Source organism: Falco punctatus, assembly GCF_963210335.1.
Source record: "Falco punctatus genome assembly, chromosome: 3".
NCBI classification, from domain to species: domain Eukaryota; kingdom Metazoa; phylum Chordata; class Aves; order Falconiformes; family Falconidae; genus Falco; species Falco punctatus.
In genome coordinates, this window is record NC_137582.1 from 81,869,503 (window position 1) to 81,881,965 (window position 12,463).

The 12,463-nt window shown below is 38.9% G+C and overlaps 1 protein-coding gene across 5 annotated transcripts in view; it reads left to right on the forward strand.

The window, feature by feature from the left end:
* TENT4A (terminal nucleotidyltransferase 4A) overlaps nt 1-12,463 on the forward strand; it is a 68,895-nt gene that overhangs the window by 33,850 nt on the left and 22,582 nt on the right. For all 5 annotated transcript variants that reach the window (XM_080379031.1, XM_080379029.1, XM_080379030.1 and 2 more), the window contains exons 8-10: nt 1,530-1,656; nt 9,383-9,483; nt 9,720-9,892. In XM_080379031.1, the coding sequence (XP_080235157.1) occupies nt 1,530-1,656; nt 9,383-9,483; nt 9,720-9,892 (401 nt within the window). The remainder of the gene's footprint in view (nt 1-1,529; nt 1,657-9,382; nt 9,484-9,719; nt 9,893-12,463) is intronic.

The following is a 12,463-nucleotide window of genomic DNA, read 5'->3' on the forward strand; positions in this document are numbered from 1 at the left end:
GGCCTCTATTCAGTGGCCTTTGGACTAAGTCCTTTGTGAAGTCCTCTGCTACTTTGTAGTGCAGCTCTGAACTTAACTACAGTGTTTCTTCCCAGGTTCACTGTCCTAGGCCCAAATTGGCCTCTGCTTCTACTTCAGGATACAGTCCAACTGTGAATATGCCATTTAGAGAGGCTTCTGTCATTTTGAGCCTAGTAATTGCTGGATATTGCAGCAGTGCATTCAGAACAAGATGCTCAGTTACTTCAGGAACAGGCAGCATTTCTTGATCATTTTTTATTTGACTGTGTAAATTGCTGAAGAAATTCTGTGTTCCCAGAATGTTCTTATTTTCCCAGTCTGTTTTCATTGATTATGCTTTTCTGTTAAAGTGGCATTATGATTGGAGAATCCTGAAGGACTAAAACGTGTTGTCACGTAGTAAAGTCAAGGTGTGTTATTCCCCGCCCCACCCCCCAAATGGCATACCTCAGCACGTTTGTCTATAATGACTTGCTGGACAAAATACTTCAGCAAGTAATGAGTTCCTTTAAAGTCAAATTCAGCCTCATTGGATTCAGTCCTCCAAAGGAGGACTCCTTTATCCATCAATTTTCAAAGCACATTTTTCATTAGAACCTGTTCATGGGCCCTGAACTGATTTTTCAAGCTTAAAATAAACATATTCAGTGATTCATCTCTTTCCAGTGTTCTCGCAGCATTCCAAGCATCATACTAAAGGAGGGAACCTTTTACTGTAAGCAGCCTTCTACCCACTCAAGATCTAGTCTGTATTTTAGACATGCAATTTGAATGAAGTTGTCTTTGTTAAATTGAGTGGTGACAGTGAACCTTTGGTGTCTGGTGCCAAATAATCTACAAAAAAAACCCCAAATATGTCTTCTTGCTAGTAATAGCAACATCTTTCGAGGTGGTAAATGAGACCAATGCTTGTACATCGTCACTGATAAACAGCAGCTTCATAGCATGTTCTTCTGCAGTTAATGTGATCTAAAAACAATTCTGTACGAACTTCCGGAATCATCTATGATAGATTTTGACAAACTGGTTTATCCTGTGGAGATAAATAATCTGTATGAGCTGGTTTATTAATCTGTAGTTTTGATAAGGTTAAGTAGGGGTTGATGTAAGTATACCTGGCCTGTGAATATAACGTGGTTGCACAAGTGGAATTTTATCCTGAATTTAGCCTGCAGAAACTCTACTGGTAAGTGAGGTATGATGCTTTAAGATAGGTTCCCTCTTAAAAGTCAGCTATTAGAACTTTAAGCTGATCTCTGTTTCTTTCAGGCGCTGGTACGTCAGTATTTTAGAAGTGGTAAATTGAATGCATAATGTTACGTGCCATTCGTAAGGTTAGCTTCTTTTATTGGTAGGCACACTTAGTTGTTTCTGATACAAGTAGGATGGGCTAACTAGTTTAAACATAGTTATGCTATATTGTTAAGGCTTCTGAGCTTTAAGTGTGAATAATTTGCTGGTTACTGATATTAAAAAAAGATGATCTGATGACTGTCACATTATTTCAGGAAACGACGTTGGCAGAAGTTCTTACGGTGCCATGCAAGTGAAACAAGTTTTTGATTATGCCTACATTGTTCTTAGCCATGCAGTATCACCACTTGCAAGATCATATCCAAATAGAGATTCTGAGAGGTAATTAGTCCACTTTTTGAATATCCATTTATTTGTGTAATTAATTAGGAATGCTTGGGTCTAAATTAATAAAATGAATATTGTTATTTATTGTTTAACTGTGGCTGTATTGAAATCTGCCCAGAAATTCAGGCTGCCCAGTGGTATGAGAGTATAATACCTCAATGTGCAGTGTTGAAATGAAGACAGCATGATAGAACCCAGGATGAGTCCAATGTGAGGTTCTCTTGGTGTGGAAGGGAGCCAGAAGATAATTAGTCTTTTCTCAAATATTCTGCTTAAAGTATTTTGAAGGAAGGTCTGCTGGTTTAATGTTTGGTATGATGTGTGTCTGTACTATGGCAGAAAGAAATGTATGTGATCAAATTGCTTGTTTAGACACAAAACTAGACAGTAAGGCTAGAAATCTCCCTAGTTCTTTAATACATGCTCTCATAAGCTGTTTTAACGGGCTTGATATGTCATTAGGTTATTAAAAGAACCAGTTCAGTTTGGCTGTAATGTCAGAACTGCCATTAAAAGTAGCATACTTCTAGATGTTCGATTTTTAATGCGGCTCTTGATTTCTTTCATAGAAACACTGTACAGCTAGTACTTTCTCAGCTCTCACCTTTGCAAGTTTTCTGTTTTTTGAAAGGGGGAGGAGAAAGAAAATGTAGGCGTATCAGCAATGTTGTATTTTCATTCACGTTATTGACTCTAGGATCTATTATTCTAATCCTCAGTACAAATTGGGGCTTGATCAGAAGACTTTTTCCCTGGGACTTCCCAACATTCCCAACAGCTTTGAGCTCCTCAGCTCATCACAGGGAGGAATGGCTGTAACGAGTCTCATAAATGATACAGATAACAATTCTAAACTCTAATCAAGCTGTTAACTTCCAGCATTAATGTCATTGGAAAGCAAAATAGTTCTCTTGTAGTGAGTTCACCGCAAAGTGGATGCAGTCTTTTGTTTGTGGATTTAAAACTACAATGTTTCAATAGTTTTCAAAGTGTTTTCTGTGGTATTAAATTCACAAAAGTTGAGACTGCAGTTGTGCCTGCGATGGAGATGTATAGGACGAGTGGTACATAATGTTACAGGCTGACATTTGAGATGTTCTTTTAAGATAGATGAAATGTTTATCAGGTAAATGTGTACTGGCTGACAATTGCTGTTGCTGAATGAAACTCCATCATTATATAAGTGTTGATAGAACAACTTGGGGATTACTGAAGTTTTGCTTGTCTTGGGTCCTGACCTTCCAAAGGTCAAAAGCACTGGGCCTGTGCTTTTCCAAAGGATATAGTCAGGTACCTGTATTCATTACAGGCAACGAAAACTGTCTTTGTAAACACATTTAGTGGAAGCCTCGGATATCATCAGTATGTGCACTTTACATGTATACTACTTAATGTATTTGGGAGAACATCTGAATTTTGTCACAGCTTCAGACCTGCAGAGATGTCCCAGCAGCATTGTTCAGGTGTCATACATGTGACCTGTCTTCTAGTTCTGGGCTGTCTGTATCAGTGATTTTTGAGTCTTGGGACTTGTCAGGCTGGTGGCTTGCCATTCTGTCAAAGGGAGTGGTTGGTGCAAGAGCATTCAACAAAGTCCTGTACACAAGTAGTTCCCCCAGCACCAGTCTTGTGAATGCCAAAGGACCTGTAGGTGGGTGATGAGTTGTTTGATAACAAGTTTGTTACAGAAGCTCAAAAGTATTCCATGTTCAGTCTTAGTTTTTAGTTAAACCTGATGTGCTTGGGCAGTCCTGGTGTATTTCAGATCTTTCACCTGTTAGGCAGAGTGGTCGAGGCACTAATGACTTTTCTAGTGGCCTGACCTAAAGCCTCAGACATCCAGGAGCCCTTTGTTGTGCTCCCTTATCTTTTCTAGGATTGTTAGTGGTAAGTTAACCTGTAAACAGTGGGCTTCCTTTAAGAGCAGTGACTAGCTATATGACAGTCTACTAGAAGGATCAACAGAGTTTAAATGAAGAGCACTTGAAAAGGTACAAGGTTGCAGGAGGCTGAACTCCACGGGCTGATACAGGTTTATCTAGCTTGAAGAAGAGCTGCCTGGTGGGTTTGAATTCATGGCAGCTCTTCCCAATGAAAATCTCTGTGTACAGAGTCTGGTTTTGTGGATAACAGTCTCAGTAGATTACAGACCTTTCTTGGCTGATTGTTACTGCTCTTTTTCTGGGTCAGTCCAACTCAAAGGAACACAAGCCTAAGTTAATATAAGGCTTTCTAGCCAGTGGCTGCTTCTGATATTCCTGGTGTGGAAAAAAAGTCAGATTTCTGTCCTTTAGCATAGGCCTTTTTCTTGTCCATGTTCTGTAAGTAATAGATCCCACAGAGTGAGGGGTAGATGCAAATCATTCTTAGAGTCTTCATTCAAGCTTTCAGATATAACATCTAGAGTATAGTGGGGGTTGAAAGCTATCTTCTGAGTGGAAACAGTAATCAGCTGAGTCCTGAAGGTATCTTTAATCTTTTACAGCTACAGAAATCACCTTAATGCTGTTTTGTCCCCAGTCTTTCACCCGTCCTCTTTCAAGAATGGCTCAGGAGAGGTTCATAGATAATTCAGTAGATTTTGTTAGAGCAAGCAGACTCCCATCATCATCTTGGAAGGAAGGGTTTTCCTAAATATAAAACAAGGAGACTGATCCACTTTGAATCTGTGTAACTTGTACACAAAGTCAAGTTTGGTGTTGTAACTTTAGCTGAGGTGTTTGAAAAATGACAATTGATTTCTTAGTATTTGGGGTCACAGGGACATTAGTCTAGCTGTAAAATACAGTTATGGACAGGATAGCTTCTGTTTAAGGGTCAGTGTCAGTATGTGCTTTGCACAACTTCAGTATGGTCTTTGGCCATATCCTGTCTCTCAAGAAGAGTATGTCATCAAGTGAGCTAACTGAAGAAGTCTGTGAGGAGTGATATTTTCTTAAAATCTTAGAATCATTTAGGTTGGAAAAGACCCTTAAGACCATCAAGTCCAACTGTTAACCTAGTACTGCCAAGACCATCACTAAACCATGTCTGTAAGTGCCACATTGACACAGCTTTTAAACACCTCCAGGGATGGTGACTCCATCACTTCCCTGGGCAGCCTGTTCCAATGCTTGACAACCCTTTTGGTAAAGAGATTTTTTCTAATACCTGATCTGAACCTCCCCTGGTACAACTTGAGTCCATTTCCTCTCATCCTCTCACTTTTTACTTGGAAGAAGAGATCGACAACCACCTCCTTTTAGGTAGTTGTAAAGCACAGTAAGTTTTCCCCAGAGCCTCCTTTTCTCCAGACTAAAGAACCCCAGTTCCCTCAGCTGCTCCTCATTAGACTTGTTCTCCAGATCCTTCACCAGCTTCATTGCTCTTCTTTGGATATGAAGTTTCAAGTTAGTGACCATTTTTCCAGTTTTATTCTGTTTCTTGATAAACCACAGGAAGCCTTAGCAGATGTTTGGCAGCAAGCTCTTGCTCATTGATTCATATCCTTTGAAATAGTGGAGTATATGTTACTACCTTGTCCATGGTCTATATATTAAGGTTCAAATTCACATTATACCTTGTCTAGCCTAACTATCTGTGGGCTGTCTCCTGTCAGTGGCCCTCTTTCTTCCTTCTCAGTCTGTGTATTCCTGACTCTTGCCTTGTATAAGATCTAGTAGGCCTGCAGTCAGAAGGTGAGTCAGATGAGAATGTTCTGTTCTAACTGAAAACAAATACATCAACACTTCTGCTATAGCAAGAAGTTGATCCAGGTTATGACTGTGTGATGGGCAGATGAGAAGCAAGAGAAGCAGGAGGAGTTCACATTTGGAGGAAGATGGAGAGTAGTATTGTACCATTTGACAGCTGCAAGTTATGCTGATCCAGATGTGACAAAGATGTCATCCTTAGGTTAATACATTTGTCTGTAGATTAGGATGTTGGCTTATGCATTGGGCCTGCTGCATGGTTCAGATATGAATGTGTGCTCAGACTGCCTCTAAACAGCAGTGTAGCTGCATTTGGGAGACCAAAAAGGTCATATGAAATGAGGAATGGAAGACTGGTTCTGCTGTGATGTGCCCTTCCAGTATAACTTAAGACTTCTAGGAACTGAAGAAAGGTTTCAGAGTTGCAGATTGGTAACAGGCTCCTCCTTGTTGGTGCCAGATGTGGTACAGGTGGATGAGGAAAGGGACTGTCATGCTAACAGGCTAGAATTCAGAGTTTGAGAAAGCTTTGGCAGGGTTTTGCTACTGCATATCTGGAGTTGTCGTTGACAGGTAGTAATCTTCAAAACAACAGCAGTCTGGGCTATATATGAAGTGATCTTTTCCTCTGTGCTTGAAAGCTCTTTGATCTTTTCCTAGTGTACAGTTCAAGTGATCCAACTGCTGACGGGTCTGTTAGGTTTGGGTTGCCCCTGGTTGGCCCAAGATAGCCTTGGGAACTCTAGGAGTTGTCAGAGGGAATGTTAAACTTGCTTGCTAGATCTGCTGACAAATGAGAAATGTGGCATCTGAAGTGGTCCTTTGCTTCACATCCTGAATGGTGGGTTGCTGTCACTAGGATGCATGCTGTTTCTTAAGAGGTGTCAGCAACATCAGCTTTTCCTCCACAGAGTTTTTGTCTGAGTCAAGGTTTTAGTATTTTGGGTTTTTTTTAGGCTCATGTGCAAGCAGATCCTTCTCAGGTGCTCCTCTAAAACTCCGCTTTTAGATTATATTGCCCTTTTAATACCAGGAGGATATTTCATAAGTTCAATTAAGGAGCCCTGAACAGTTATTTTGACTGTTCTTTCACAGACTCAATGCTTTTTCCTGCTCTGGTACTCACTTGTTCGTGTGGAGCTTGACTGGAGCTTTAGATACTTGGATTTTTCTGAATCTTATGTCAGCAACCTGAGCCTTTTAAGAGTGATTGTAAGATTTATTTACACCATAGTTGTGCTTTAATGACAGCTAGAAAGTATGCCTGTGAACTGAGTGCTTGAAGTGTGTAAAAAGAGGAGCTTCTAAGCTTTTATCATAAAATAACCTAGGTATGTAAATAGCTTATTCTTGGTTTTACTATGTAATAATATTAAGGGAAAAACCCTAAAGGGGCATCTCATAGGACAACTGTCTAATTTTACTAACTGGTTAACTGTGTCTATTCCATGCCTTCCAAACAAGCATCTCCAAAGAATTGTGGGAGTGTCTCATCTGTAGAAATTCTGTCCTCAGCCAAAAAAAACACCCAAAAGTGTGGAATTTCCTCATACTAAAGTATAGCAGATGCTTAGGAACAGCAAAACCTACTTATTTTCAGTGTTAAAAACAGATATAAACATAGTTTTTAGATGTTTACTTAAAAAAAATTCTCTGACCCCATGGATGTGCTTGTCCCATACATGAAATGGTGTTCCATTATCTACTTTGATCACACTTGCTTCCTTTTTCTTTCCTGCTATATTAAGTATATGATAGTATAGCCTTAATTGTCTTTCAGTTTCTGATGTCTCAGAATGAATGTTTTTAATTTTGGTGTATGAGTGGTGTAGTATAGATTTGCCTTTGAACTTCTGACCTGATAACTTAGTGAATTTCTTTTTTGCTGTCTTTCTACCAAAAATGAGTCTGGGCCTTTGATCTATTCTCTGTCAAAGAAGCTAGTGAGGGAGGAGGTTCCCAGGTTCTGTATGTGCAACTCCACCGTAATTGTTGGTGTAGCAGTCGTTCCACCCTTTACACCTATTTGACAGCAGGCATTTTTTGGTATATGTTGCCCATGCTGATAAAAATACCAGTGTATGTAATTCATTTTCCTTCTGGTATATGAAGGCATGACTTGATTTGCTTCTGGGAAGGTAGTCCAAGAAGCTTCAGACTTGATGAACTCTTTCTCCGCAAGAGCTTATATTCAGTTCATACTCATTTTCTGTTTCTGACACAGCTGGTAGTAGTTGTGAAATTTATGGGTTATCCTAGAGTAAAAGCTCAGATCTTTCTGAAGGTATTCTCAGATGAAACCTTTAGTTGCAAGATTTTCTTCTCTGACCCAGTATGTGTATGTTTAAGTCCGATATTGGCATTGCTGTCTTGGGAACTGCAACTTAAGGGCCATAGCTGATTCTCTGCAGTGTTGGTCATCCCTGTCTTCATTATGTCTCTTTTGACTTGACTTCCTGTTTGAGATTGAGAAGCCAGAACTGCATCGAGTATTTGAAATGCTGTTATGTCATGGGAGTGTACATTGACAAAATACTATCCTCAGTGTCATTTGTTCCTTTCTTAATGTGCTCTACTTAGCTATTGAACTGTGGTTTCCAAAGAATCACCTATTTTAACCCACATCTCTAGTTGCTGAGTGGTGCCAATCATGCCTTTAGTTCTGCATGTGAAATTCAAGATTTTATTTTCCAACATGCATCATGTTATCTACATTACATACATGAATGGGGGATGACATTAATTCTGTCTGTAAGGTCCTTCTGCAGCTATTGAACTTGTAACTTAGATGATACTTGGTTCAATATTTGCTTAAAATGCTGGACTGCCTTTTGCAGTACTAACATGCTGACATGCCTTTAAAGTTGGAAGACTAAACATGGAATATGTGGTATTTGGTCTCGCATGAAATAGTAATCCCTAAGTCAGTAGGAGAACTATTGCTCCTTTTTGAAGTCTTACTATGAAATGACCTAATAAAATAAAGGTGGTCTAAATATGCTTATGCTATGCATGTCCTCCCTTCCCATTATACACCTAAACCAAAAGAAATTCCTGTACAGGTATAATGTACCTTTACAATGTGAGATGCAAAGTAAGCTTTGTTGTATCTGTTGGAGATTTTCAAAACTATGATAATGCTACCTTCTCCAAGATGGTGACTTCTCACAGCCCATTTTTGTACAGTAGTCAGTCCCTCATGTATCTTGAGCATGGAGTTTATAGTTAGTGTTTCAGCTACTATTCCCTGATGAAAGGAAAGCTTCAAAGCTTAGCTCTCAAACAAGGACACAACTCCTGCTCAAGAAGAACAATTCAAATAGCTGAATGTTGGGAAGGTATGTTGGAGAAATACTGCTTTGTACTTGTTGTTAACTGGTCACTGTTCAGCAGGACCAGGTAGGCTTTTTCTCTGAACCACTTACTGTTACGAATTTTCTTAAATTCTAACTTGTTCTGGTTTTGGAGCCAGTCTGTGTTTCTTGTTTCCACTACCTCACGATCCATGGTACTTCCTTTATAGTTGTGGAGGTCTTACACCTTTTGAGTTGTCTTGTAAAATCTGTAAGCAAGGACTGGTGAAGGTCTCTGTCTTCAGTGTGAAGATCAGTTGGAGGGCTGGGGTATTAGTGTCTTCTGTGTGTCCCATAACCGTTGTAATCCAGATTCTGTGGAACAAATATTGGTTATATGGAGAAATGCAAGAACCTGTAAATTGCTTTTATCAAGTACACTGGTATCTGCATGTACATTCTTGATAATTAAGATTATTTTCATTTTGAAATAGAGTAAAAATCTCACATGTGTCAGTGTTTGCATGTTAGTATGGTAGAAGATAAGTAATACACTACTTGAAAAATTGCGGTGCTTCAGTGAATTAAATGGTGTGCTAAGGAAATGAAAGTTAAAAAGGATTCTTTGCTTAGGGATATCTCAAACCGACTTAGAATAATTTGATTGCTTATTGTAATGTCGCAAGTATGTAAACAACAGTCTTTGTTTAATACTTAATTGAAAAATTTTTTTAGCACATTAGGTAGAATCATCAAAGTGACCCAAGAAGTGATTGACTACAGGGCCTGGATTAAAAAGAAGTGGGGGAGCAAAATTAATTTATCACCTGAACTTGGTAGGTATACCAGGAATCTTTTCTTGAATTTGATCTAATTGAAAATACTCATGCCTTGAAATTAATTACTTTCAGATAGGTAGGAAAAAATAAAAGGAGTTTGTAACTCTAGCCCAAGACTGCTTTTCTCTGAGCCTTTTTCAATTAGGTTGTTAAACTGCAGCTCTTCTTAGACTTCAGGGCCCATGTATTTATATTCTGTGTTCTTAAATGATACCTGTGTTTTCTCTTAACAGATAATAGGTTGAAAATAAGAGACCAGATAGCTCCATGCAATGGAGAACAGCAACAGAACAGAGACTCTGAACCATCTTACAACCAACGCTTGGCTTTATCATTGCCTAGTACGCAACAGTTATCCTCTGGCTCATCTGCCTCTTCTGTATCATCACTCTCCGGCAGTGACATTGTAAGCTTTTTCTTTAATGGGTTAAACTAATAAGAAGCAGAGTTTATCATACTTTTCAAAGCCTCAGCTGATACAACAGCAGTTAATGTGGTGCTACCCCTAAGCTGCTGTAGCAGATTAATAGCTTCCTTTGCCCAGGAAAAAATACTAAAATCAAATATTTTTAAAATAAATTTCTTAACTCTGTTCTAAGTCTTTGGTACTCTTTGTGGTAGTAGTTAGTTGTAATATATATAAACCCCCAAGTTAACAGTAGCTAATTAAGAAGTGCTAATTAATCTTTGTAAATCTTCCCATCAAACAAAACCTCTCATTGTCAAGTTCTGGTCCCTTTTGTTCATTTCAAGTGGAACATGAATATCATATTGTGTTGTGAAGGTGAGTAATACTCCTTGAAATGTTCAGCCAAGCAGTCAGTTCATGTTTTAATGGTAATAGGGCCCCATTTAAAGTCTCGCTGTCAGCTTCCTTGTTTGAAAGTACAATTTGAAAGTGATCACTGGGCTTCATTGTAACTTCCTGGAAGAGGAGGCTGTAGTCTCTTTAGGTATGTTCCCAGACTCTTTAAGATTCTATAAGGTCTTTTTGTTTTGGTATGGAGTTAAATCAACATGGGATCGGGCAGTGCAGATTATAAAGCACAAAATTACATTGCATGGCATGAGGTGCTCATAAATCTACCGAAGCATTCTGTGCTAGGTAGAGGTATTGACTGGAACAAGATGTAACATCCAGTTAACTACAGTAGCACATAACTGGATGATGCCAAGAGAGGTCCAAGTACCTGTTTCTTGAATGCTTTCAAAAACTAGTCAAATATGGAATTAAAAGTTGGGAAATCTATTCAATAAAAGTTTAATAACTTTTGAGGGACGAGCGCCTTCTTTGTATGTTTTGGTTATTTTCTGTAATTCCTCTACATTACTGAATTTTCTGTGTTGAATTGTCTTTTCACTCCACCTCCAGTAAATATGGTAAATTGCTTAGTTGCACCATCTGGCTAATGGAAAAAGAACAGCATGATGCTTGCCAGTGATACTAGTAGCCATGCTCTTGGTTTTAATATGTCAGTGGGAAGGATTTTTCTGTAGTAGTTTTATGAGAAAATGCAAATATTTACTTAATATTATGCATTCCCAGCATAGTTGGTGGTGAGTGGTTATGATATCCCCTTAGTTCCTTTTTGCTTAACATTGAAGGTGAAACTTCATTGGCTGATGCCAGACAAATTAATGAAAAGTGGAAAGGAAGCTCTCAACAAGAAAGATGTGCAATCAGTTGGGCATCCACAAAATAAATGGAAATAGTACCCTTTTTAACAAAATAAAACCCCTTATGCCCATGTCTTGTGACAGACCCTAGTTTAAGCCCCGGTCATGTATTGCTATTATGTTTTTAGTAGGCCACCAGCATATTGTTTTAATTTGGAATGGAATGGCAGGTTTCTGACAAACAGTTGAGTTCATCCTACTCACACTCGGCTATGTGAGGATGAGCAAGTTCTGGTTGAGCAGTCCTGAGCTGCACCTGATTCAGGAAAAGAAACCTATTCTGCTGGATTTGAAGATGCTACCCATGGCATGATACAGATAATGCTATGTACAGATTTCAGCAAAGGAGCATCTAGTGTGTGTCAACTAGCACTTCTGCCAAGACTTCTGGTGCGCTCAAATAAGTAGGACGCAGTGAACTTTGGTACCGGCTTCAGAACAAAGGAGTATGAATATGGTGCATCTCATCACTAGTTGCATGTAGTGTTTGCTCTGATCTTGTGGAGAGATTGTTCTTCAGGAGTGATTCTGTATTCATTTAAACTTAAATCTTATGAACTCTGATACTGAAAGCTAGGTACAGATTATAAAGCAAATGGAGCACATGGGGAGATCTTAGATTGACAGTTTGCTGATCTCTTCCCAATAATTAAGGTTTTAGTTTAATAAAATATATTCATCCCTCTGTCACTGCTAACCTTAAGCAGAAGGTCTGTGTCAAGACACTTTTTGGAGATGTATGTTGTGTGACTGCAGAAAATCGTTTGCTGTGTATCAAGTACAAGAGCCTTGCTGGCAAATTAGAGGAACTTCGTAATGTATTTGCTTTTCAATTTACTGCTAAAGTTTCTCTGGTAATAGGGATCAGCTGTACCTTGACCTTTCTGAGATTTGTCTACCAGTATAATAGAAGTCACTTTTGTGTGCTTTGAGGAAGAGAAGTAGGCTTGGCAACTTGTGACTTTACTTGGTCATTTTGCCCCTCTTTGAACTTTGTCTACTGATGTTCCAAGTATTCCAGCCATCCACTCTAGCACAGATGTAGTTACATTCTGAAGTCGCCACATCACTGTACACCAGCTGTAAGTCTTGGAGGCCTTGCATGTATTCATCAGTATGTTCTGGAAGCAATGTTGGCACTATATATCAAGTAATCAGGTGTTACCAAAGCAGTACAGTGTTGCTCATAGGGATCCCAACATTTTTTATTAAACCTTAAAAGTTTAATAGTTGGTTGTAACAGTAGTTAGTTTAATAGGTTGTAATACAGCATGCTGTATGGTTTTTAAAGGTTTCCTTT